Below are 27,300 nucleotides of genomic sequence, written 5' to 3'. Positions count from 1 at the left end.
GCAGTCGGCCGCTTCGAGGCTTGGAGGGCGTCGGTGGCCCGGTCCGGCGCTGGGCGGGCACTGGAATTCGTCCGAGCTTGGTATCCTGGGCTAAACTTGGACCAGCTGAGCACCTCGCGACAGGATGCCGATGAGGAGCTAGAGGCGGTGCGGCCAGCTATCGTCTAGCGCGCCTCGGCGATCGCCGAGTACACCGACACCAGCGCCTTTTCCCCTAAGGTGGATGATGCCGGCGTTGCTCAGCCGGAGGAGCGGGGTTTGGGCAGAACCCGGAAGAAGGTGAGGACTTGGCGGAGGAGATTGCTTCCAGCGATGAGGGCGAAGGGGAAGAGGGAGAGGATGGTGAAGGCGTTGTGCCAGACAGCGAAGCGACCAGCCCGCCTCAGCCTGATCGTGCCTCCAGCAACGAGGCGCGTGCAAGCGCGCCGCCTGCAAGAGGTGATGATCATGTCGAGATTCGCCAGCCGGTCACTCCTCCAGCCGGCACTGCTGTCTCCACCAACCTGACCAACTCGCCCGTCGTTCCATTGGCCTGATCCACCGTCCTTGCTTTCCTGCTTGTTACTCTTTTGAACAACTTTTATTAAATTTGTGTAGTTCCACCCACTGGGGTGTATTCAAACTATGTTGAATGCTGGCCTTTTGAAGGTCTTTTGTGTAAATATAATTATGCATGTGTTTGGCTTCCGTTCATGTTTGCTTTTCATCCTTTTGGCTTTTTCCTTTACCGGCTTCCCTTGGCCACCGCCTTCCTAGCCGGACAGCTGCTCTGCAGTCTGTGGCTGGAGAAGGACTTGGTCGTTTTGGGAAGACAAGTACTCGAGCTTTCTTAGATTGCAGCAAGGTGAACGGGAAACCGGCCAGCCGGCTGCTCTGGTAGCCAGTTGGCGGGGTGGGAGGCCGACTCGCGTTATATAAGTTCGTTAGTCCTTAGCCGTTTTTCGTGTGGGCATCCTTTCCTGCCCTTGGCTCTTGCCAGTCGGACAGTCGATTCTTCGAGCTGCGACTTTTGACAAGAGGGGGCTTGGGTGCCGGCACACTACTTGTCTAACTGCAGGCAGAACTTTAGATATAACTCGAGGCGGCGAGTCCCCGGGCCGACTGGTCGAACCCGGTGCCGGACGAAAAAGAAAATGTAGTAACATAATCATATGCGTGATACTCATCATTCATAGATAAAAGAGGGTAGTCCCCGAGTGCTCCTCGGGGGACCCTTTTTCTTGTACTTAGTACAAAAGGTAGCATGCTACATACTGCTTTTTAACTGTAAAATCTTCGGAGCAGATTGGCGTTCCATGGTCGTTCCGACTCCTTGCCGGAATCATCTCTCTTGCGTGTCTTCGGCTTCTGCATGTCGATTAAGTAGTAGGAGTCATTGCCTAAAGCTCTGCTGATGACGAAGGGGCCCTCCCAAGGGGCCGAGAGCTTGTGCTGGCCAACTATTCGCTGGATCAGCCGGAGCACAAGATCGCCCTCTTGGAAGGATCTTGGCTTGACCTTCTGGCTATGGTAGAGGCGCAGACCTTGTTGATAGATGGCGGACCGGCTGAGGGCTAACACCCGGCCTTCTTCCAGCAGGTCGACGCCGTCTTCTCGTGCTTCCTTGGCCTCCGCCTCCGTGTACATGGTGACCCGAGGTGAGTCGAACTCGATGTCAGTTGGGATGACAGCCTCGACACCATATACAAGGAAGAAAGGGGTGAAGCCGGTTGACTTGTTTGGGGTAGTGCGCAAACTCCAGAGGACGGCCGGCAGCTCGTCGAGCCAACAGCCGGCCGAACGCTCCAGTGGCACGACCAGTCAGGGCTTGATGCCGGAGAGGATGCGGCCGTTTGCTCGCTCGACCTGGCCGTTTGACTGGGGGTGGGCAACGGACGCTAGGTCCAGCCGGATGCCTTGTGTTGCGCAGAAGCATGCCAGTGCTCCCTTGGCAAAATTTGTGCCATTGTCGGTGATGATGCTATGCGGCACACCGTACCGGGTTGTAATATCTGCGATGAATGTCACGGCAGTCGGCCCATTCAGCTTCTTGATCGGCTTTGCTTCAATCCACTTGGTAAATTTGTCCACAGCGACGAGCAGATGTGTCATGCCACTGCGTGCTGTCTTGAATGGGCCCACCATGTCCAGCCCCCAGACGGCAAAAGGCCAGGTGAGGGGGATGGTCTTGAGTGCAGAAGCCGGCAGGTGTTGCTTGGAACTGAAAACTTGGCACCCTTTGAAGTGTTTGACTAGCTCCTTAGCGTCATCCAAAGCAGTCGGCCAGAAGAATCCATGGCGGAAAGCTTTGGCGACGAGTGATCTTGAGGCCGCGTGGTGGCCGCATTCACCTTGGTGGATGTCCTTAAGGATTGCTATGCCCTTCTCTGGCTCGACGCAGCGCTGGAAGACTCCAGTGACGCTGCGCCTAACAAGCTCTCGGTTTACTATTGTGTATGCTTCGGCTCGGTGTTGGACTTGTCTTGTCGAGATCTCATCAGTTGGCAACTCTCTGTTTACTAAGAAGTTGAGGATGGGTTGGGCCCATGATGGAGCTGCAACTTCTTCTACTGTCACAACTGCTACTGTGACCAGGGCGGGTGGGCTGGGTGGTGAAGAGTTGGAGTCGGCCACCGCTTGTTGTGTCGATGCAGTCCCCGGGCCCGCTGCAGTAGCCCCCGGGCCGAGTTCCGAAATTCCCGGGCCAGGTGCGACTATGGCAGTCCCCGGGCCGCCTGTCGAAGTCCCCGAGCCGCCTGCTTGGTTCCCCAAGTCGGACCTGACCGCATCGGGGTCAAGCGGCACGAAGATGGAATCAGATTCTGGAGACGGCTTTATAGACGGCTTGAGGAGGCGGTGGAGAGAAACACCGGATGGTATAGCTTGCCAGGTGGAGCCTATTCGTGCTAGGGCATCTGCTCGCACGTTGTCGGCCCGTGGTACATGAAGGAATTCGCATCCATCAAAATATCCACTCATTTGCTGAACGAGGAAGCGGTAGCTCGCCATGTTTGCGTCTTTGGCGTCCCAGTCGCCAGATGACTGCTGGACCACCAAATCCGAGTCACCATAGCACAGGATCCGGCGGATGCCGAGCTCTTTGGCTAGCCGGAGCCCGTGTATGAGCGCCTCGTACTCGGCCACATTGTTGGAGGTGGCAAAATGAATTTGCAATGTGTACTTGAGCTTGTCGCCCTTGGGAGAGGTGAGTATGATGCCAGCTCCCAAGCCGGTGTGTATCTTGGACCCATCGAAGTGCATCCGCCAATGAGTGGAGTCGGGGGCCGGTGGTAGGTACTGGGTTTCGGCCCAGTCGACAAGGAAGTCGGCCAGTGCTTGGGACTTAATGGTGGTGCGGGGCTGGTAGAAGATTATGTAGGGAGCTAGCTCAATGGCCCATTTTGCCACCCGGCCGGATGCGTCCCGGCTGCCTATGATCTCGGTGAGCGGGGCAGTACATACAACCGTGATTGGGTGCTCTTGAAAGTAAGGCTTGAGCTTCTTTGCGGCGAAGTACACACCATAGCACATCTTCTCATAGTGTGGGTAGTTCTGCTTCAAGGCGGATAATACTTCACTTAAATAATAAACTGGCCTCTGGACTAGCTGAGCTCGGCCTTCTTTTGGGTGCTGGACCACGATAACTGTGCTCACCACCCGGCTAGTGGCGGCAATGTAAAGGAGCATGGGCTCTTTCTTGGTCGGTGCCACCAAGACAGGCGGCGTGGTCAGCATCTTCTCTAGCTCGTGGAAAGCTTGGTCTGCTTGGTCGTTCCAATCGAAGTGAGTGGACTTCTTCATGAGTCGGTAGAGGGGGAGAGCTTTCTCTCCGAGCCGGCTGATGAAGCGGTTCAGGGAAGCCAAGCATCCGGTGAACTTCTGGACGTCTCGTAGCTTGGTGGTAATCTCCATTCTCTCTATGGCCTTAATCTTCACTGGGTTGCATTCGATGCCGCGTTCGGAGACCAGGAAGCCTAGAAGCTGGCCGGCTGGTACTCCGAACACACATTTCTCGGGGTTGAGCTTGATCTGAAACCGGCGCAAGTTTTCAAATGTCTCTCTGAGGTCTTCCAGCAAGGTACCACACTTCTCCGTCTTCACCACAATATCATCTACATAGACGTGGGCATTTCTGCCGAGCTGCTTGAGGAGGTATTTCTGCATGCAACGCTGAAAAGTGGCACCGGCATTTCTTAAGCCGAATGTCATAGTCAGGTAGCAGAAAGCTCTGAATGGTGTGATGAAGACGGTTTTTAGGCGGTCAGCTGGATCCAACTTTATCTGGTGGTAGCCTGAGTAAGCATCCAAGAAGCTCAACAGCTCGGATCCGGCTGTGGAGTCTATCACTTGATCAATCCTTGGGAAGGCGAAGGGATCTTTGGGGCAGGCCTTGTTGAGGCTAGTGTAGTCTATACACATGCGCCACTTGTTATTTTTCTTCAGCACGAGGACCAGGTTGGCAAGCCATTCCAGAAAGAAAACCTCCATAATGAAGCCGGCTGCCAGAAGCCGGGCTATCTCTTCTCCTACAATCCTTTTCTTCTGTTCCGATAGTCGCCGGAGGGGCTGCTTGACCGGTTTCGCGCCTTCTCGGACGTGTAGTTTGTGCTCGGCGAATTCCATCCGAACACCCGGCATGTCCTTGGGGGACCATGCGAAGATGTCCCGATTCTCACAAAGGAAATTGACGAGCTCGCCTTCCTATTTGCTGTCCAGGTTTGCCCCGATGGTGGCTAACCTTTCTGGGTACTCCGGGTCCAGAGGTATCTTCTTTGTTTCTTTGGCCGGTTGGAAAGAACCTTGGGCATCATACTCCTTGGGGTCCGGGGACAGGGCCGGCTGCTTGTCGGCCATGGCCATGACCCGATAAAGTATCTTCTTCTCTTCAGCAATCACGAGGGACTCAGCCAGCCGGCTACTAGCTGCCGCACACTCGGAGGACTTCTTGTAGTCTCCAGCTATGGTGATGATGCCCTTGGAAGTCGGTATCTTCATCTTGAGGTAGGCATAGTGGGGTACAGCCATGAACTTGGCCAGAGCAGGTCGGCCAAGCAACGCGTGGTAAGGGCTCTCCAAATCCACTACCTCTCGGTGGAAATGATCCTTGTCACCGAAGATGACATCTATATTGATCTTGCCGATCGGGGAGCAGGACAGGCCGGGTACAATGCCATGGAACACATTTCGACTAGGCATGAGCTGCTTCGTCTTGATGCTCAGCTTCTCCATGGTGTCACGGTACAGTATGTTGATGCTGCTCCCACCATCTATCAGCACGCGGGAGAAACGGGCTGCTCGCCTTTCTGTTGCGACGGTGGCATCCAAAACCAATGCATAAGAGCCGGGAGACGGCATCACCTTTGGGTGATCATTCCGGCTCCAGCTGATAGGCCTTTCTAACCAGTGCATGAACTCGGGATTGTTGGAGGCAACTGCGTTGACTTCTTGATGCTGTCGGCGTCGGCTACGCGGTCTTATGGTTGGCTTGTAAAGACGATGTAGGCGGCATGCTCATCGGGGAACTCGTCTTGAACAGCCCCGACTGCTGGTCGAGCGGCCGGCTACGGAGGGGCCGGAGGTGGCTGACCAGCAGGCGGAGGCGGCGCTATCCCCTCGCCCTTGGAGATCCGTGTGAGCCTATGGCATTTTTGGGTCGTGTGGTTTGAAGGCTTCGCGCCGCTGTGGAACTTGCAGGGGGCATCAAGTGCTTGCCTGGGGGCATCAAGTGTAGGAGGAAGCCGGCTGCCAGGCCGGCCTGCTGCCTTTCTGCTTCTTGGGCATGGGCCGCCCTTCGGGTTGTTCGTCTTTGACTGTGGCCACCTGCCGACTGGTGGAAGGCGGCATGGGAGCGTTGCGCTTGTGGTCGTTCTGGTACGAGCGTCGGCTGGAGTCTCCTCCCGGCGTCTTGGGACTCGGAGCGAGCACCTTCCTGGAGGCGTCTACTCGGAGCTCGGTCTTCATTGAGGAATCGGCCGTGGCGTATTTATCAGCTATGACCAGCAGCTCGTCGAGGGTAGTCGGCTCGTCGCAGAGGAGTTGGTGCTTGAGGAGGGTGCCTTCTCGGCACCCGGCGGTGAAGTACTCTATAGCTTGAACCTCGTGCACCCCTTTGCAGGAATTGCGGAGCTCGGCCCAACGCGTGAGGTAGTCGCGAGTTGATTTGTTGGGCCCTTGGACACACAAGGAGAGCTGTCGAGGCTTGGGAGTCCGCTTGTAGGTGCTGGTGAAGTTACGGATGAAGGCTTCTGTGAAGTCTAGCCAGCTGATGATGCTGTAAGGCTTGAGGCTATTGAGCCAGGTGCGCGCCGTGCCTTGGAGCATGAGGGGGACATACTTCACGGCAACACGCCTGTTACCTTTCGCTATGCGAACTGATGTGGAGTAGTTGATCAACCAATCTTCCGACTTCACGGAGCCGTTGTACTTGGGCGTGTCTCTTGGGAGCGAGAACCCTTTGGGGAAGGGCTCGTCGCTGATGCGGGGGCCGAAGCAAGGCGGGCCGACATCATCTTCTTCTTCCAGAGCCAGGGATCGCGCTAGGCGGTCGATCCGATGGCGGGCATCATTCTCGCCGACTCCTTCGCGGCGGCCCAGTCGGCCACTGAGAGTCGGATGTGTGACAGGCCGCGGAGTAGGATATCTCTCCCCACGAGGCGCAGGCGGAGGTGGGTTGCCCCACCACTCCACAGCTCGAGGGCGGCCTTCTGCGTCACGCTCGATGGAGATTCGAGTCCGGCTGCGGCTGGCAGCCGGCTCCTTTTCTTTCCTTGCGCGGGTGTTGCCCGCAGTCGGCGTTCGGGATGTCGCACCGTGCTCTCGGCGTGGGGGAGAACTTTCGGCATGGACACCAGCTTCATGCCGCTCTGTGGCCGCGTCGATAAGCTGCTGGATGCGTCTGGTCATGTAGGGGAGCTCGTCGGGCCCCAGTCCATTAAGATCGTCTGCGGCCGCCTAGGCGGCGCGTAGGTTCTCGAGAGGCATGGCATAGACTGGGCGGTCTGCTCCCAGCATGTCGGCGATAGCCGCGCCGCGTTTCTTGATGACGCCGATGCGGCTCGGCCTGTCGGGAAGCGGTGTGCCGAAAGCGGCGCGGTCGACTTCGCGCTGGTGAGCCTCGGCGAGGCGTCTCATGGAGGCTAGCTTCTGGCCCTCCGCAACGAGGGCGAGGCGGCGCGCCTCCAGTGTCTCGGCGTCGGCGTCGGCCGGGATGGGGGCGGACAAGTCGTGTAGCACCGTCCGCAGGGCGTCGTGGGCATTTTCGCCAGAGGCGGCGCCGTGGCTGATGACTAGTACCTCTGTGATGGTGTTGCCGCTGCTGTCGGCTCGAGGAAGAGGGTCGTTCATGATTACTACGTTGGTGGGGAAGGCGTCAAGCGACGCCTTGTCAGGGTCGACAAGCATCGGGTCGGTGGAGCCAACCGACTCCAAGTCCGCGGCAAGCTCACCGAAGACGTGGAGTTGGCCAAGGAGGCTGATGAGGTGGCTCTCGGGGCAGCCTGTGCCCGCGTCGGACGCGGGCTCGGCGGATATGCGAGCCTCGCCAAGAAGATCGGCGAGGCAGCTCGCCGCGCAGGCATCGGCGACGCCTTGCAGCGCGTCGGGGCAAGCACCATTGGGTGAGCCGGGCTGGCTACGCTCGCTGGGAAGGAAGAGGGTCCCTGTCCAGAACAGGTCTTCGGACGATGGTGCACCTGGCCCCACGGTGGGAACCAAAAATCGGGTGGTTGGTGCGACATACGCCAACGGGTGGCTTATCATTGTGGGAGCCAATAAAACATCGCCGGTGCCTGGAAACGAGATAAGGCGAAGACATGCACACCGGCGGATCTTACCCAGCTTCAGGGCTCTCTGTGGAGATAACACCCCTACTGCTGCTCTGCGAGGTCTCCGCATGGTCACTAGATCGACAAGAAGCTACAAGAGGCTCCTTGAGCTTCTCGGTGAAAGGATGAAGAAGGGCAAGGCTAGCCCACCTCTCCTCTCGGTGTGGTGTCTAAAACTACTGAAAAAGACCCCCCTGCATGGGTGCCCTGGGGGTTTATATAGGCCTACCCCCCAGGGGTACAATGGAAATCCGGCTGGGTGTGGGCCCCAGTCGTCTGTGTCTACGCTCGCTGGCTTCTCCGCCGACCGATGGGGCCCGCCGACTGGTGGACCCCGCCGGCTGCCGGCCTTCTGGTCGACAGGCCGGTCCCACCGCTCGGGGGTCTTGTCGGAGGCCGGTTACTGTTGCCTCACCTTTGGTGATGAGGGCTTTGTCATGGTAAGCATGTCTACAGTGCTGCCGCCGGGCGGCTTATCGCTGTAGCCTTACCTCGTCTTATCTCCTTAATGAGGCGCCTCCTTCGAAGGAGTGAACTAGCCGGCTATTGGGAGTCGGCCATACCCTAGGCCGACTGGGGGAGGCCTGGCCGCCTTTAGGCGTCTCCCTGACTGAGGGGGCCCGCCACCCACGGGTCGTACTGACAGCTCACCGTGGGTGACATCATGGTCAACATGGCAACAGTGTCGCGCCGGACGGGTGATGGCTGCCCCGTACGACGCACTGTGGTCATGCATGTTCCGGGATTCGGGGGTGGAAGGCTTCACTGTAGCCATGCCCCGTCTCATCACCGTTATGTGGGTGCAGACTCTGAGGGCACGATCTTGGCCGCCTGCTCGAGGGGGGCCGGCTTCTTGGAGTCGGCCTTCTCACGGCCGGCTTCGTGGAGCCGGCCCTCTCGTGGCTTTCTTTACGAGGTTTTTAGGGTCGGGCCACCTTCGTGCAGCCGTCCGGAGAGGTAGCCAGCTGGGGGAAGGCGGCCCCATGTCTTGGATGCTTGAAGGCTCGATCGTCCTATAATTTTTCTAAAGAGCCAGGGGGAGCCGGCTAGGCTACCCATGGTCATTTACTCCGACAAGGATGGAGAAGCCAGCCCTCCCGAGAGAGCGGCAGATGGAGAGGCGGAGGATGATAATTACATGCCTCCCTCCGAAGACTAGGCAAGCCTCGAGGATGACGAATTCGTCGTGCCTGAGGATCCCGTCGAACAAGAGCGCTTCAAGCGCCGGCTTATAGCCACGGCAAATAGCCTTAATAAAAAGCAACGGCAGCTTCAAGCTGATCGAGATTTGCTAGCGGACAGATGGACTGAAGTCCTTGCGGCCGAGGAATATAAACTCGAACGCCCCTCCAAGAGTTACCCAAAGCGCAGGTTGCTCCCCCGACTGGAGGAGGATACACCAAAACCTACATCTCCAGCGTATGACGCGGCTGATCGGCCACCTCATGGCCATGACAAAGAGGCATTCCAGCCAAAATTTCAGCCCGCACCCCGACGCCACTCAAATAAAAATGTCAAGACATGGGGAAATACGCCAGACCTGTGAGACATATTGGAGGACAAAGGATAACACGCAAGATCGATCTACGGATCGCGAGGGCACGCAACTATGCGAGACGATAACCGTCACGCCGGATAATGTAAAAGTAAGTCCGGCCGGGCCGAACACAGCAGGCAGGACTCATTTGAGCTGCGTCACGATATAGGCCAGTACAGAGGCGCCGCACACCACCTATGCTTCACAGACGAAGTAATGGATCATCAAATCCCAGAGGGTTTCAAACCCATAAATATAGAATCATACGACGGCACAACAGATCCTGCGGTATGGATCGAGGACTTCCTCCTGCACATCCACATGGCCCGCGGTGACGATCTACACGCCATCAAATACCTCCCACTTAAACTCAAAGGACCAGCTCGGCATTGGCTCAACAGCCTGCCAGCAGGATCCATTGGCTGTTGGGAAGATCTGGAAGCCGCATTCCTTGACAACTTCCAGGGCACTTATGTGCGACCACCAGATGCCGATGACTTGAGCCACATAATTCAGCAGCCAGAGGAATCGGCCAGGCAATTCTGGACACGGTTCCTAAAAAAGAGAAATCAAATCGTCGACTGTCCGGATGCAGAGGCCCTATCAGCTTTTAAGCACAACATCCGCGACGAGTGGCTCGCCCGGCGCCTTGGCCAGGGAAAGCCGAAATCTTTGGCAGCCCTCACGACACCCATGACCCGCTTTTGCGCGGGAGAAGACAGCTGGTGGCTCGCAGCAATAACATATCAAAGAAGCATGTTACTTTGGATTCCAAGGATGGCAATGGCAGGTCACGTCGCAACAAACGTCAGTGCCGCATTAACAGCGACAATACCGAGGATACGGCAGTCAATGCCGGATTCAAAGGCTCTAAACCCGGTCAGCAGAAAAAGCCATTCAAAAGAAGCACTCTGGGCCCGTCCAGTTTGGACCGTATACTCGACCGCTCGTATCAAATACACGGCACCAATAGGGATTGTTGGGTGTTCAAGCAGGCCGGCAAGTTAAATGCCGAAAACAAAGATATGGGGTCACATAGCGATGACGAGGAGGAGCCACGGCAGCCGAACACCGGAGGACAGAAGTGGTTCCCCCCACAAGTGCGGACAGTGAACATGATATACGCAACTCACATCCCTATGAGGGAGCGGAAGCGTGCGCTAAGGGACGTATATGCGTTGGAGCCAGTCGCCCCAAAGTTCAACCATGGTCCTCTTGTCTAATCACCTTCGATCGCAGGGACCACCCCACTAGTATCCGTCAAGGCGGATTCGCCGCACTGGTCCTAGACCCAATCATTGATGGATTTCACCTCACTCGAGTCCTTATGGATGGTGGCAGCAGCCTGAAACTGCTTTATCAGGACACAGTGCGCAAAATGGGTATAGACCCCTCAAGGAATCAAACCCACAAAAACGACCTTCAAAGGCGTCATACTGGAAGTGGTCTTTGGATCCCCGGATAACTTCCGAAGTGAGGAGTTAATCTTTGATATAGTCCTGTTCTGCAGCGGCTATCATGCACTGCGCGGGCGAACCGCATTTGCGAGATTCAATGCAGTACCGCACTATGCATATCTCAAGCTCAAAACGCCAGGACCTCGGGGGGTCATCACAGTCAATGGAAACACAGAGCGCTCTCTCCGTACAGAGGAGCACAATGCGGCCCTCGCAGCAGAAGCGCAAAGCAGCCTCTTAAAACAATCCACTAGTTCGGCGATTAAAGACCCGGACACCTTCAAGCGCGCCCAGAGTAATCGGCAACAAGACCGCCTGGCACGTTCCGAGCTCGCGTAACAATGCGGCCCCCGCCCCAGTCCTAGACAAACGGCGAAATCTATGCCACGCGCACACAATTACGCATTGACAATACCACGGGCATAGGTGGGGAGGGGGGCACGACTATGGCACGCCCCAAAATGCGGCTCAACGGCACTAGGGGCTTCCCGCTTTATTATTTTTCTCTCTTTCAGGACTTTAATCTCTGGAAACCCCGTCCGGTAGTACGTTTGCTGGACACACAATGCAACAACCAAGGAGGCAGAAAGCTATGTCGCACCACGGAACTCCTAGGTGGTCTCTGACAACGAGTGAAATACCTGCTTTAAATACCATTCCTCAGCTTGCCCTTGGAGGGGACATGTCAAATAGTCCTACTTTTTGCTTATCGCAGTACTTGTATCATTCTTCTTTGTGCACCTTTTTGAATAAACAATGCATAGCACTAGACTATTATCGCATTCTCTATTCCTCTTATATATTGTTTATTCATGACATTCAGCACACGTACACTCTGGTACGGCCAATATGACAGGGGCTTAAGCATACCCCATAATACGGTGTGAGAAGTCTGAACACTTTCGACAGTATGGCACCACGAACTTATAGCATTATATGCATCAGCTCCGAATCATGTCTTGGGTCAATAGTTGGGTTTGCCCGGCTCCCATGTCTTGGTACCTTACATTCCGCTATATCGGCTAAGGTAGCACTGGGAGAACTACTGCGATTGTGCCCCAGTTCAGCTAGGCTAAGCACCTCAGTAGAGAAAGCTAAAACTGACTATCTTGATAAGGCGAGAGCTGGTCGCTGTTTGAGAGGTTTTGAGTCCCTAAAGATTTATGCCGCTTAAAGCGAGGAGTCGGCTTTGTCCGGCTTAAGGTGTGTATAGCGCCCCGAATTCGGCCTTCCGAATACTAGGGGCTTCGCCAAAATTTAAAATTGTAGAATTCTATGGCTAAGTGAGAGTGATAAAGCATTATAGTCCGGTTGCCTTGTTCATTGTGCTAAGAACCTCCCTCGAAGGACCCAACAATGGGAAAAAGAGTGCTCAGGTTTATCCGGAACACCCCAGCACTCGTGGCATGGGGGCAGAAGCCGATGACTGGTCATCTCTCAGATTTGATAAATAGCCGCACAGAAGGTAATATTTTAAATTCAAACAAGCGTTGCATAGCGCATATGAACAAGTTTTCATAATACAGGATCACACGAGCAAGTTCATTCAAAAATTACATCTTTTGCACACTCGTCCGCCACAAGATGGGCACCCTTTAGGACACCCTCATAATACATTTCGGGGTGGCGATGCTCCTTGCCCTGCGGCCGCCCCTCCTTCACCAGCTTCTCTGCGTCCATCTTGGCCCAGTGCACCTTTGCACGGGCAAAAGCCCGGCGGGCACGTTCTATACAAACGGACCGCTTGATGACTTCCAGCCGTGGGCAGGCATCTACAAGCCGCCTCACCAGGCCGAAGTAGCTGTTGGGAAGGGAGTCGCCAGGCCACATCTGGACTATAAAGCCCTTCATGGCCTGTTCGGCCGCCTTGTGCAGCTCGACCAGTTGCTTCAGCTGGTCGCTCATAGGCATCGGGTGTTCGGTCCCAGTATACTGAGACCAGAACAACTTCTCTGTCGAGCTTCCCACCTCGGCCTGGTAAAATTTCGCGGCATCTGACACGCTGCGGGGCAAATCTGCGAATGCTCCTGCAGAGCTTCGGACTCGGGTAAGTAACAAGTAATTTACTTTCACATACTTGCTTTGTATATTGAATGCCTTACCCGCCGCTATCCTCCTCATCGCCTCAATCTCATGGAGGGCCTTTTGGGCTTCGGCCTTGGCATGCTTTGTGCTCTCGAGGGCCGCGGCAAGCTCGGACTCTCACGTCTTCGAGTCAAGCTCCAAAGCCTCATGCTTCTTCACGAGAGCCTAGAGCTCTTGCTGCACCTCGCCCGCCCATGCCTCTTGTTTCTCCCGCTCGGTGCGCTCCTTGGCCGCTTTGTCTTCGGCCTCGGACAGCGCTTGCTTCAGGGTCGCCACTTTGGTTGTGGCCCCTGGCACATTCATGATTATCCTGTCATTTCGTAACCACATTTTATTTTTTATATATAGACAAGGTATTACTTACCTTTGTTCTCCTCGAGCTGCCTCTTGGCAAGACCGAGCTCTTTCTCAGACCTTCGAGGTCCTGCTTCAGTGCGGCGACCTCCGCAGTCAGTGCGTCAGTGGTCAGCAGCGAAGCGTGCATACGCATACAAACATACTTATATTGGACTCTTGCATATATTATTTGATCCTCTATTCGGATTTTCTTTGTGAGCACCAAACAAAGCATCAGGGGCTATTGTCTACATGGTAATATTTTTCCTATATTTTAAATACTTACCTCAAAGCCTGTTAGAAGGCTGGCACTGGCTTCAGTCAGTCCGCTCTTGGTGGACTGGACCTTCTTGATCACCGCACTCATAATAGTGCGGTGTTCTTCGTCGATGGAAGCGCCGGGAAGCGCTCCCAGCAGGTTGTCCGGTGCCTCTGGATGGACAGAGGTCACTGGCACGGACGTCTTGCCCCTTTTGGAAGGGGGCCGCCTGCCCGAGTCCAGAACCACTGGATGTTCCGGCGCGGTGTTCGGCTGAGAGCCCAACTTGGAGCCCTCGGGAGCCTTGCTCCCTTTGCTCCTGGAGTCCGGAAGGTCGCCTTGAGGTGCCTCCGGGACTGTCTCCCCCCGGCTCGGTGCCCCTTGAGACAATACCTCGGCATTGTCCATAGGGCAAGGAGAGGTGGCGGTTGGAAGTGTATCACTATTCATGTCCGACGAGTCCAAGGAACCGTCCGACGATGATACATCGATACGGGCTTGGGGCGGACTGCATAATCATATTCGGCGTTAGGAGAAGCAGTGCGACAAAGGTATGCTATGAGTTACTCTGGTATCTGAATACTTACGACTTTGCCAGGGGCTTGGCCTTGAGCAGCCACTCATCTTCGCCATCGGCGGTGGTGGTGGAGCAGTCCGGAAGGAGAGTTCTTCCCTTCTTGGACCCTTCGGCCTCCCCGGTTGGGGCGGCCTTCCTTTTCTTGTCTCCCCTGGCTGGAGGGGGAGAATCTTCATCTTCCTTCTCCTCGTTTTCAGGGGAGGAGGGGGTCTCGGTGTTATCGGACGATGAGTCCGATACCACCTGGCGCCGGGAACTCTTTCGGGTTCCCTTGGCCTTCTTCTTAGTCTTCTCCGCCACCTCATAAGGAGACGGAGACCGCATCTCCATCAGGAGAGCATCCGTAGTGTCTTCGGGCAGAGGGGCCGGACAGTCAACCTGCTCCGATGCCTCCACCCAGTCCTGTCAAAGGCATGGGAGCTCAGACCCCGCACATGGTTAAGCTATGGGAAATAAATATCCTACCAGATGTACAGAACTTACCGGATTCGTAAGGCGCTTCGCGCTTAGCCCGCGGTCCTCAGTAAGAGAGGGAGGGACCTCGGCGCCCTTGAACAGCACCCTCCAGGCGTCCTTATGCATCGTGTCGAAGAGCTCATGTAGAGTCTAGTGCTGGGCCGGGTCAAACTCCCATAAGTTGAAATCCCGTTGTTGACACGGGAGGATCCGGCGGAAGAGCATGACATGGACTATGTTGACAAGCTTAAGTTTCTTGCTTATCATGTACCAGATACACTTCTGGAGTCCGTCCAGCTCCACCGATGAACCCCTGGATAGGCCCTTCTCCTTCCAGGAAGTGAGCCGCATGGGGATTCCGGATCAAAACTCGGGGGCCGCCACCCAGTTGGTGTCGCGCGGCTCGGTGATGTAGAACCACCCCGATTGCCTCCCCTTTATGGTCTCCACGAAGGAGCCCTCGAGCCATATAACATTGGGCATTTTGCCCACCATGGCTCCGCCGCATTCCGCTTGTTGGCCGCCTACAACCTTCGTCTTGATATTAAAGGTCTTCAGCCATAGGCCGAAGTCGGGCCGGATGCGGAGGAAAGCCTCGCACACGACGATGAACGCCGAGATGTTGAGGATGAAATTCGGGGCCAGATCATGAAAGTCCAGCCCGTAGTAGAACATGAGGCCGCGGACGAATGGATGGAGGGGAAACCCCAGTCCGTGGACGAAATGGGGGAGAAAACCACCCTTTCGTGAGGTTCCATGGTAGGGACGATCTGCCCCGCGGTTGGCAGCCGGTGCGCGATATCCGCGGCTAAGTATCCGGCCCCACATAGCTTTTTGATGTGTCCCTCCGTGACGGAGGAGGCCATCCACTTGCCTCCTGCTCCGGACATGTTTGGAGAGAGTTGAGGAGGAGGATGCGGACTTGGGCCCTGGAGCTCGAGTGCACGAGAATGGGTGAGCAAGGAGGAAGAAGGAATGGGTAGAAAAAGGTGAGATCTTATCCCTTTACAAGGGCAGACTAAACTATGCGCCCCCACTAGCCTGGTAAAACTGGCTTGTCCCCCAAGCGCCGTAATTGATGGCGCGGTTGGTTTACCCACATCCGTATTGATGAGAATCCTGTAATAAGGGGAACATGATCTCTGCTTTGACAAGACGTGTCAAGAAACCGCCTCGCGTTATGTGTGGGGGCTGGTTAAATAAAAACGGTTCGAATAATTACCGGGCCATGGCGTGATGTCATGCTGCTAAAACGTGTCAGCAAATTAGATTTATGGTAATATTATTCTCTCTATGGTGGTGTGTGGAACTTATTTTGCAGGGTCGGACACTATCCTTGTATTCAAATTCTTCCGTGGTGCATTCGGAGGAGGAACCCGCCTTGCAATGCCGAAGACAACACTGCGCGCCGGACTCGTCCTCATTGAAGCCTGGTTTAGGGGCTACCGAGGGAGTCCTAGATTAGGGGGTCTCCGGACAGCCGGATTATATCCTTTGGCCGGACTGTTGGACTATGAAGATACGAGATTGAAGACTTCGTCACGTGTTCGGATGGGACTCTACTTGGCGTGGAAGGCAAGCTAGGCAATACGGATATGTATATCTCCTCCTTTGTAACCGACCTTGTGTAACCCTAGCTGTCGGTGTCAAAACTGGTGGATCTCGGGTAGGGGGTACCGAACTGTGCGTCTAAGGCGGATGGTAACATGAGGCAGGGGGCACGATGTTTTACCCAGGTCCAGGCCCTCTTGATGGAGGTAAAACCCTACGTCCTGCTCGATTTATTCTTGATGATATGGGTATTACAAGAGTTGATCTACCATGAGATCGTAGAGGCTAAAACCCTAGAAGCTAGCCTATGGTATGATTGTATGTATATGATCTAACGACTGGCCTGGCCTCGGTTTATATAATGCACCAGAGCCCTAGGATAACAAGAGTCCTAGCCGAATACACCGGTGGGGAGGAGTCATTGTCTTGATCACCAAGTCTTGTGGAATGTTCCTTGTATGCGGCAGCTGTCCGAACTGGCCCATGAGTATACGGCCATGGGGGTCCTCGGCCCAATCTAATTGACCGGGAGACGGCATGGTGAGTACCCCCTAGTCCAGGACACCGTCAGTAGCCCCCTGAACCGGTCTTCAAGTTAGGGACGCTCCTCGATTCTTCCGAACTGTTCTTCATCTTCGGTTGTCGGCCTTCAAAACTGGTTCAATAAATCTTCCCATCTTCGATCTTGAGGATCGCCGAAATGCATTCGACGACTTTACACGTCGGGTATCCGAGGAGCCCCTTTAAGTTTCCGGCCTTTATCAATGCCTTGTTATTTTATGCCACACCTCGGGTTTGAAGTTGTTCCCGGGAGGCAGTGTCCTCTTGCTTCCGAGCTCTAACGCCGGACTGCATTCGAGGTATCTTTTGCAGCCGAGCACCAATGCCGGACCACTTCCGAGCTCCAACGCCGGAATGTATCCGAGCTCCAACGCCAGACCATGTCCAAGCTCCAACGCCGGACTGTATCCGAGCTCCAACACTGGACTATATCCAAGCTCCAACGCTGGACTGTATCCGAGCTCCAACGCCGGACTATATCCGAGGTGTTATAAATCACCTTGGTTCAAAAAAGTTGAAGGAGTTTGGCCGAGCTTAATGCCGGAAATGCCCTCTATGGAGCTAGCCACTAGCGCCCGAGCTTTATGCCGGACTGCTTCTGAGGTGGTGCACCACCCCGACTGTGGGCCGTTTTTTGTCAATATTTGTTATTGGTGCAATTTATTCTCTGCCAAGATATATAGCTAGTAGCCCTCAACGTGTGTATCGGTCTAAAACCCGAGATGCACCTGAAGGATGACATAAGACCGCTGATCTCAGTAGCCACTGAGACTTAGGTTGATTTGCAAAATTGGTCTGAGGATCAACTCCTAGCTCAGCAGAATACTTCAGGACACAAAAAGCGGTGTGCAGAGTCCTCGAGACTCAGGTTGGGTGCGCCCGACCAACCTGAGGATCATAATCTCCTCGAAAACTATATTGCACTTAAATTTTCTGCACTGGATTGCCAATGAAGTAGCCCCCGAGACACTGGTTGGGTGGCAACACGAGATCAGGGGATCAATACGCCCCTTTACATTTAGTAAATGATAAGCCTGAAGCACAATAGCCCCCGAGCCTTAATGCGGGCACGGGTGGCCGAATTAAGGATCGATATCTAGAGTAAAATCACAAATTATGTGTAATGACTCTACGTATCCAAGTACTTTATGTCATTAATGCTCAGATCTGCATTGTACAAAACTTTGTTGACCGACCATCGGCTTCCACCTCCTCGGCCAGTAGTCGAGGAGTGTTTGTCCTACTTTATAAAGCCTTTATGAGGGCAAAGATTTACAACAAACAAGGCAATCTGGCCATACGGTTTTATAAACAAGTGTACGCAGAGAGATATGTTATATCACTGTTTAACATAAGAAATGTCTTCCAAAGAAAATAGTCCCACTATCGGTTCCTTTCTTTAGGTTTTCATGCTAAGCATGATCATGAAACCTCAGCTCCAATGTAAGAGCAAAATATCGAGGATTTAGTTTGGGAGGCCAGTTAATAGCCCCCGGTAGTGTTCGGCGACAGTCGAGGTCAAGCTGTAAACACTTTGGCCATTGTTATGAATGGACCGTCATTTAACACAGTCATCGGATCGCTGACCAGTTTACGCTTATTGTGACAGTCAGTTTTCGGCTTTCTCCACTGAGGTGCTTAACCATGTGAGCTGGAAGCACAATCGCAGTGGTTCTCCCTTTGCACGCCTAGCCGAACAAAGCGGAACGTAGGAAGCAAGTGCAGGAGCCGAGCAACCCAAATACTGACCGAAGACACAATTCAAAACCGATGCATATATAGCAATATCCGAGAATGTTTTTGTCGAATCTCTAAAGGTGTCCGGCGTTGCACTGCGAGGCTTGTGCTGAAAACACACAAATAGTTTAAAAGTGTCATAAGCTTGGAAAACCAAAAAACGTCAGTAAAAACATGACGTTCGAACAACATCAAGGGTTCGGTGCCAATCCGAAAATTGGTCTTAGAAAAAAAGAGTGCTTCTGTCGTGCTTTAACATGACACATCCTATCTCAAGACTTCAAGCGGGTCAGCCTACGGCTTCAACCTCCTATCCCAAAGGCGGAGTACTTCTCATTAGGCTAGTTTAGCAAACTAAACTCTAGCAGCTTTGAGAGAGAAATTAGGCTCCCCAGCTAGTGACCACACACTCGTGTCGAAAAAAGGAGTGATGAATAATAATAGTAATAAAAACTTTGCAACGACTAAGAAGAAGAACACTTATTATAAAACGGCTCATATAAATTTTAAGAGCCCCCAAGTGACTTGGGTAAAAGAATTTTATGTATAATGATTGTATGTACCGAAGTACTAATATCATATCTTTGTTCACCCGAACTTTAAACGCGTCTTAACCGACCGTCGGCTTCTCCCTCTTTGGTCAAGGACCGAAAAAAGTGTTATGTACTCCACCTGTCGAGAATATCGACAGTGTTTCCGATAACCAGGCAACCGGGCCATAAGGCTGTAACAGACAAAGCGTTCTTAGGGAACTTATGCTATATTACAAACGAAGTGTAAGAAGCATCTTCGAAGAAAATAGTACCCCCACCGATACCTTTCTTCGGCGCTCATTATTACTATGAGACTTGTGCAATAGATTTTTTGTACTCATGAGTCCCGTTGTGTGCCGACCATTATTGAAAACAATAAGAGCGCTAGCTTTCGGCTTCACCCAGTCTGAGGTCAGAGCTTAGAGGACCCGGTCGTGACAATCGCAGAGGTGCTCCCTTTACTCCCTAGCCGAACAATCGGGAACGTAGGGGTAAGCACAGGAGCCAGGCAACCCAGCATGCAAATCACTTAAGTCAATATGGTGCATATTGTGGCGTAATACACGAACAAGGAACGAAGCCGTACAAGTATAATCATATGCAAGAGGAAAAGCTTCATAAAGGAAGCCCCCAAATAAACGGGGTATTTGAATATGTGTGTCACAAACAAAGTTTGGACAAGGAAATTTTTTACAAGCAACTTTTTTCCAAAAAAGTATAATGCTTGGTCGAACCGAACACAAGTTAAAAATTTAAAACTTTGAGCATGAAGGCAACTTAGCTGGTTAATGTGTTCGGTATTGATGACGCGGTCCGAGCTTGATGTGGGACAAGGTTCCATCCCCCAAACCGGTCTCGAGGTGGCGGAGCAAAGAGCTCGGCACCCCGAAGTGGTGACATAGCACGGCCAATGCAGGCCGACAGAGTGATGCCGAAGTCCCCGGATCATTTTCCTGTGCACAAAATATAGTGCAAACCAGAGATAATAGTAATAATAAAAATTAAAAAAAATCGTTGCATAATAAATAATTTATGCAAAGTGAGTAATAAAAGAAATATGGCCTAGCACCGAAGTCAATGTCGATGCAGGGCGTCGGCGTAATGCGGTAAAGGCATGACAAAGCCTAAATTTGCAGGGCAGTCCGGGCTCCGGATGCGGCGTTCGCCGAACTATGTACGGAAACTGACCGAACCACCACGCGACCATTTTTAATGTGGCCGCCATTTGATAGACCTATGTACAGATGATGGAACAACCTAGAGTAATAAATCCTTAAGAAAAATAAACCCAACAAGCAAAAATTGTTAGGATTAATAGCACCTGGTTTATTTGTCGTAGCATTCCGAAGGGAAGCGACTCCCAAAATCAGGAATCGATCCGCACACCCATTGCCTGATGGGCGATGAAGCGATGGCCTGGTGATGCTGGCAAGGTTGGCTTGCCAAGGTGAAGCCCCCAGTACAGCTAACGTGATGAAGCTGGTCGGCTGGTGACGCCGAAGTCATCGGAGTATGTTGATAAAGAGATGATGAAGCCCCTAGTCTAGCCGAGGTGATGGAGCGGCTCGCCGAAGAGATGACGGAGTCTACCTGTCAGCTGATGTGTCAAAACAAGTCGGCGTGTTTGATGATGATTTAAATAAGAGGCAGCATGGTGATGCCGACGCAGGTCAAGACTTGTGATGCGATCGACGCTGCTTGATGCAGCTACCGCGTGGCGATGCCGGTGTGCCAGCTCTGTGTAGTCCGTGGGGCAGCGACGTTGATGATGATTTATCCTTCACGATGCCGAACTCTTGTTCAGCTTGCCGAGATGATTATCGAAGGGGTTGAACTTGGATCAATAAAGCGGCGACGTGTCTAGCGTAGGTCGGCAGCCGTGGAGTAATACTGCTGGACTGGTTTGACACCAGCGTGATGATGAAGATGACCTCAGGGGAGGCTTAAAAATTTACGGGCACGTGTTTAAAAACAACGCACAATACCCTAGAACAGAATTCCTCTAAAAATGTTGTCCAATATCATGTTCATAAAGAAACATGAATTCGGGTCGTATCCGTATTCATGCAGAAAATGGCTCTGAAAATTGCTCCACTCATCGGAAGGTTCCTCGAGTTTGAACCGTCGGATCGAGCTGAAATTTGGAGGGGTGGTAGATATGGGAATTCCGTAGTATATGAACGGTTGGATCTTCCAAAGGACCTCCGAGCTGGGCTCTGGAGACCACGCCCTAAACTCGTCCAGATTCCCGTCCAGATTTGACAGGGCTCCGGTATATCGTAGATTGTCGGAGATTCCTTCATCGGAACTCGATGAAATTTTGCGCGGTTGTTGTAGACGTAATTCCGCACTATTCCAATGAAGCAATCATCAAACCGGTGCTCGAGGAGGTGGTGACGGCGAATACAAGTTCGCTGTCCATAAAAACAACACGGCCGCCCGAGGCAATGTTGACGTTGAGCCCTCGAGCTCCATGGATGACTCCTCTATGATCATGATAGAGATCGGAGTTGATGTTGAAGAAGGCCCCCGTCCGAACATGACGATCGGAGATGGAGCACGGTCCTCGGTCGAGCCAAGGTGACCTGTCGAGCCGGCGACAAAGATGCAGGCGTCGCAGTTTGACCTGCGGGCGAGCCATTGATCCTTTTGCCGATCACACAGCGGAACTCTCAATGAAAGCACCAATGTCGGTGTCAAAACCGGCGGATCTCGGGTAGGGGGTCCCGAACTGTGCGTCTAAGGCGGATGGTAACAGGAGGCAGGGGACACGATGTTTTACCCAGGTTCGGGCCCTCTTGATGGAGGTAAAACCCTACGTCCTGCTCGATTTATTCTTGATGATATGGGTATTACAAGAGTTGATCTACCACGAGATCGTAGAGGCTAAAACCCTAGAGGCTAGCCTATGGTATGATTGCATGTATATGATCTATCGACTAGCCTGGCCTCGGTTTATATAATCCACCAGAGGCCTAGGATAACAAGAGTCCTAGCCGAATACGCCGGTGGGGAGGAGTCCTTGTCTTGATCACCAAGTCTTGTGGAATCTTCCTTGTATGCAGCAACTTTCCGAATTGTCCCATGAGTATACGGCCATGGGGGTCCTCGGCCCAATCTAATTGATCGGGAGATGGCATGGTGAGTAGCCCCTACTCCAGGACACCGTCACTAGCCCCTTCCGGTGTCTATATAAACCGGAGGGTTTTAGTCTGTAGGACAACATACAATCATACCATAGGCTAGCTTCTAGGGTTTAGCCTCTCCGATCTCGTGGTAGATCAACTCTTGTACTACTCATATTATGAAGAATAAATCAAGTAGGACGTAGGGTTTTACCTCCATCAAGAGGCCCGAACCTGGGTAAAACATTGTGTCCCCTGCCTCCTATTACCATCTGCCTTAGATGCACAGTTTGGGACCCCCTACCCGAGATCCGCAGGTTTTGACACTGACACTTATAAAGCCTTGTAATAACTTAGTTGTGAAAATAATGTATGCTTTGCTTATGTCATCGCGCATAAAACACTTTTTATGTGAGTCTGTTTCTTGATGCCAATGTATGCATCGTATTTAATGTTTGTTTCTGCAATGTTTGAACTCTGTTCCTGTAAATACAAAGAAAATACTGGCTTGGTGGCTTAGAACCAACCGGGTTAAAACACCCAATTTATAGCCAATAAATTTATCACAGTAAGAACGAAAGATAGATATAAATAAAGGACAAGGGCTAACTCTTTAGTTAATGCAGTAGGTAAGTGCGTATAAGTAATAACCATACCTTGTCCCTTTTGATCCTTAGACCGCCGGTTTAAATAAACCAGGTGATGGACTTGATAATTCAATCTTGATGAGAAGCCAATGCTTTTTTGAATACTCAATGATTATTATACCTTGGTAGGTTGCACCTTTTGATCCGTAAGCCGCCGGTGTGAATGACCCGGGCGGCTGTGTTGTCAAATAGTCGAGCCAGTGAAGAAGACCAGGCTAATTGTTTGTAATATTGAAACAACAAAAAACTAAAAAAGCAAGCAACAGATAATAAGCATAATTTAACCCCGTATTCAAAAGGTTGGGGGTTTCTGATTCGAATAGGATCAGAAAACCGAACCAAAGGGGTTAAGCTAAGGTTCGAATACGACCATATAGCCCCCAGTGGCTTTGGCGTTGCGCCAATCAAGAGGGTACTGACAGCTATGTTGTCTTTGGTTTGAATAAGACCTATGTTTGAACAGGAAGCCCCCAAATGACCTTGATAGGTTTTTAACGACCCTGATTCGAATACTATCCAAGTCAGACCCAAAAGGGGTTAAGCTATGATTCGGATACCATCAAGAAGCCTCCAAGTGAGTTTGGCCTTGAGCCGATCAAGAGGGTTACGGCAGCTATGTTCTCTTTGGTTCGAATACGACCTATGTTTGAACAGGAAGCCCCCAAGTGACCATGAGATTGCAGCTAGATTCGGATACGATCATAAGCTGGACCAAAAAGGTTAAACTTGATTCAAATATGATCAGCTCCTTAATAGTCATTTGAAAAATAAGGAATAACAAAGATGCATAATCTTTGAAAAGAAAAGAGACCGATGGTCTTACTTTATTTCTTAACATGGTATATACAATGTTAAAGTATGTACATGATGAGAGCCGGCGGCTCAGGTGTAGTATGGCCGAAGTTGAGCAATATTCCACGGCCGGTGGGTCTCTTCCTCCGACTTACGTGAGTCCTGGTGCTCTTGAATGTCAATGAGGTAATATGACCCATTGTTTAAGTTTTTACTGACCATAAAGGGTCCTTCCCAAGGTGGGGATAACTTGTGTGCATCTGACAGATCCTGAATGAGCCAGAGCACTAAGTCGCCTTCCTGAAAAGTCCTAGACTTAACCCGGCGGCTGTGATAACAACGTAGATCCTGTTGATAAATTGCTGACCGGGCTGCTGCTAAGTCTCTTTCTTCATCCAACATGTCAAGTGCATCCTTTCTGGCTTGTTCATTATTGGCTTCAACATAAGCCGCCACACGGGGCGAGTCATGAGGATGTCACTAGGTAACACTGCTTCTGCTCCATAAACCATGAAGAAAGGTGTGTAACCTATAGACCTGTTGGGTGTGGTGTCGATAGTCCACAGCACCAAGGGTAACTCCTCTACCCAACAACCCGGCGTTTGATGTAAAGGAACCATAAGCAGGGGTTTGAGCCCTTTCAAAATTTCCTGATTGGCTCTCTCTGCTTGACCATTGGATTGAGGATGAGCTACGGAAGAAACATCAAGCCGGATGTGCGCTCTTTGACAAAACTCCTCCATAGCCCCTTGGGACAGATTAGTGCCATTGTCAGTGATAATACTGTGTGGAAAACCAAAACGGAAGATCACCTTTTTCATGAACTGAACCGCCGTGGCCGCGTCACACTTACTCATAGGTTCCGCATCAACACACTTGGTGAATTTATCAACTAGCACCAGGAGATGTGTCTTCTTATCCTTAGATCTTTTGAAAGGTCCCACCATGTCAAGCCCCCAGACTTCAAACTGCCAAGTGATTAGAATCATCCGGAGCTCTTGAGCCGGCACATGCGCTCGTCATGCAAATTTTTGACATCCATCACATCTACTGACCAGATCTTCTCCATCAGCGTGAGCCATCAACCAATAAAAACCGTGACGAAACGCCTTGGCCACCAAAGATTTTGACCCGGTGTGATGACCACAATCACCTTCATGGATCTCATGAAGGATTTCTTGACCTTCTTCGGGGGAACACACCGCTGAAACGCTCCGGAAACACTATGGTGAAATAACTCTCCATCCGAAATCGTCATTGACTTAGACCGCTGGGTTATCTGTCGAGCCAGGGTCTCATCCACTGGCAACTCTCCCTGGGTCATGTAAGCCAAGAACGGTACTGTCCAATCTAGGATGACATGAAGAGCCGCTACCAATTGCGCCTCCGGGTCAGGAACAGCTAAATCTTCTTCTGTGGGCAACTTGACAGAGGGGTTATGCAAAATATCCAAAAAGGTGTTAGGTGGCACCGGCTTACGCTGAGACCCCAACCGGCTTAAGGAATCAATTGCTTCATTCTTTCGATGGTCAATGTGCTCCACTTGATAACCTTTAAAATGCCCTGCAACAGCATCAACCTCCCGGCGATAAGCCGCCATGAGAGGGTCGTTGGAATCCCACTTGCCAGATACCTATTGAGCCACTAGATCTGAGTCGCAAGACATCTGACCCGGCTCAAACTCATCTCTTACGCCACTCGAAGACCATGGAGCAAGGCTTCATACTCTGTTGCGTTGTTGGTGCAAGGAAACATCAACCGTAACACATAAAAAAATTTGTCACCTCGTGGGGAAGTTAACACAACTCCAACCCCCGAGCCTTTCGACTGTCTGGACCCATCAAAATGAATAGTCCAATATGTGTTGTTTGGTTTCTCTTCTGGCATTTGCATCTCTGTACAGTCATTGATGAAGTCAACCAGTGCTTGAGATTTGATCGCAGTACGTGGCACATACTTCAACCCATGAGACCCAAGCTCAATTGCCCACTTGGCGACTCGCCCAGTGGCTTCTCTGTTTTGAATAATGTCTCCCAAAGGAGCAGAGCTGACCACAGTGATCAGGTGACCCTGGAAATAATGTTTAAGCTTCCGGATTGCCATGAATACCCCATATATGAGTTTCTACCAATGCGGATATCGTTGCTTGGATTCAATCAACACCTCACTGATGTAGTAAACCAGCTGTTGAACCGGATGTTCCTTGCCAGCCTCCTTGCGCTCCACCACAATAGCCACACTAACAGCCCGTGAGTTGGCGGCCACATATAATAACAGTGGCTCTTTTTCAATTGGAGCAGCAAGAACCGGCGGCTCAGCAAGCTGTGCCTTCAGATCCTCAAAAGCAGTATTTGCAGCATCACTCCAAATAAAAGCATCTGTTTTCTTCATCATCTGATACAAAGGCATTGCCTTCTCCCCTAACCAGCTTATGAACCGGCTCAAGGCAGCAACACGACCCGCCAGCCCCTGAACGTCATTGATGCACGTTGGTTTGGCTAAGGACGTAATTGCTTTGATTTTCTCCGGGTTAGCTTCAATACCTTGATTGGACACCAAAAAACCCAAGAGCTTGCCAGCTGGGAGTCCAAAAACACACTTGGCCGGGTTAAGCATCATTTTGTAGATCCGGAGATTATCGAAACTCTCTTTCAGATCTGTGACCAAGGTTTCCTCCTTCCTGGACATTACCACTATATCATCCACGTAAGCATGAACATTGCGCCCGATTTGATCGTGAAGACAATTCTGCACACACACCGTTGGTAAGTCGCCTGGGCACTCTTAAGCCCAAAAGGCATAGAAACATAGCAAAAAGCTCCAGAAGGAGTAATAAAAACTATCTTCTCCTGATCCTTGACCACCATCTTAATATGATGATAACCGGAATAAGCATCTAAGAAACTCAAATGTGCGCAACCCGCCGTAGCATCAATGATCTGATCAATACGGGGGAGAGCAAAAGGATCAGCCGGACAAGCTTTGTTCAAATCGGTGTAATCTACACACATATGCCAGGTGCCATTCTTCTTGAGCACGAGCAACGGGTTAGCTAACCACTCTAGGTGAAAGACCTCTACAATGAACCCGGCCGCCAAGAGCCGGGCTACCTCTTCTCCAATGGCCTGGCTCCTTTCTTCATTGAACCGTCGGAGAAACTGTCTAACAGGTTTGAACTTGGGATCAATATTAAGAGTGTGCTTAGTGAGTTCCCTCGGGACACCCGGCATGTCTGAAGGTTTCCATGCAAAGATGTCCCCGTTCTCACGAATGAACTCGATGAGCGCGCTTTCCTATTTCGGATCCAAGTTTGCACTGATAATGAACTGCTTGGATGAGTCGCCAGGCACAAAGTCAACCATCTTTGTATCCTCGGCTGATTTGAATTTCAACACCGGCTCATGCTCTATTGTTGGTTTCTTTAGTGACGTGATGTCTGCCAGATCAACATGATCCTTATAAAACTTTACCTCCTCTGTTGCGCAAACAGATTCAGGATAGGTGGCATCACCTTATTCACACTCCAAGGCTATCTTGTGGCTCCCATGTACTGTAATGGTGCCCTTATGACCCGGCATCTTGAGCTATAAATACACATAACATGGTCGAGCCATGAACTTGGCATAAGCCGGTCGCCCGAACAGAGCATGATATGGGCTTTTGATTTTAACCACCTCAAAGGTTAATTTTTCTTCTCTGGAGTCGTACTCATCCTCAAAGGCTACTTCCAGTTCAATCTTACCAACTGGGTATGCTGATTTACCAGGTACCACACCGTGAAAAACAATGTTGGATTGTTTAAGATTTTTATCAGTTAATCCCATCCGGCAGAACGTCTCATAGTA

The 27,300-nt window shown here is 51.9% G+C and overlaps 1 protein-coding gene across 1 annotated transcript; it reads right to left on the bottom strand.

Moving 5' to 3' along the window:
* Positions 1–239: 239 nt before the first annotated feature.
* Positions 240–2,958, bottom strand: LOC147979146 (uncharacterized). Its single transcript, XM_087515059.1, has 2 exons — positions 2,122–2,958; positions 240–566 (listed from the first exon to the last, which is right to left on the bottom strand). The coding sequence occupies exons 1-2, from the start codon at positions 2,956–2,958 to the stop codon at positions 240–242; spliced, it is 1,164 nt and encodes a 387-aa protein (XP_087371185.1).
* Positions 2,959–27,300: the final 24,342 nt, after the last annotated feature.

This window comes from Triticum urartu, chromosome 3A, assembly GCF_056163025.1.
Source record: "Triticum urartu cultivar PI428250 chromosome 3A, HENAU_Tu73, whole genome shotgun sequence".
NCBI classification, from domain to species: Eukaryota; Viridiplantae; Streptophyta; class Magnoliopsida; order Poales; family Poaceae; genus Triticum; species Triticum urartu.
The sequence above is the reverse complement of the archived record's forward strand: the minus strand, read 5'-3'. Positions and strand labels throughout refer to the sequence as shown.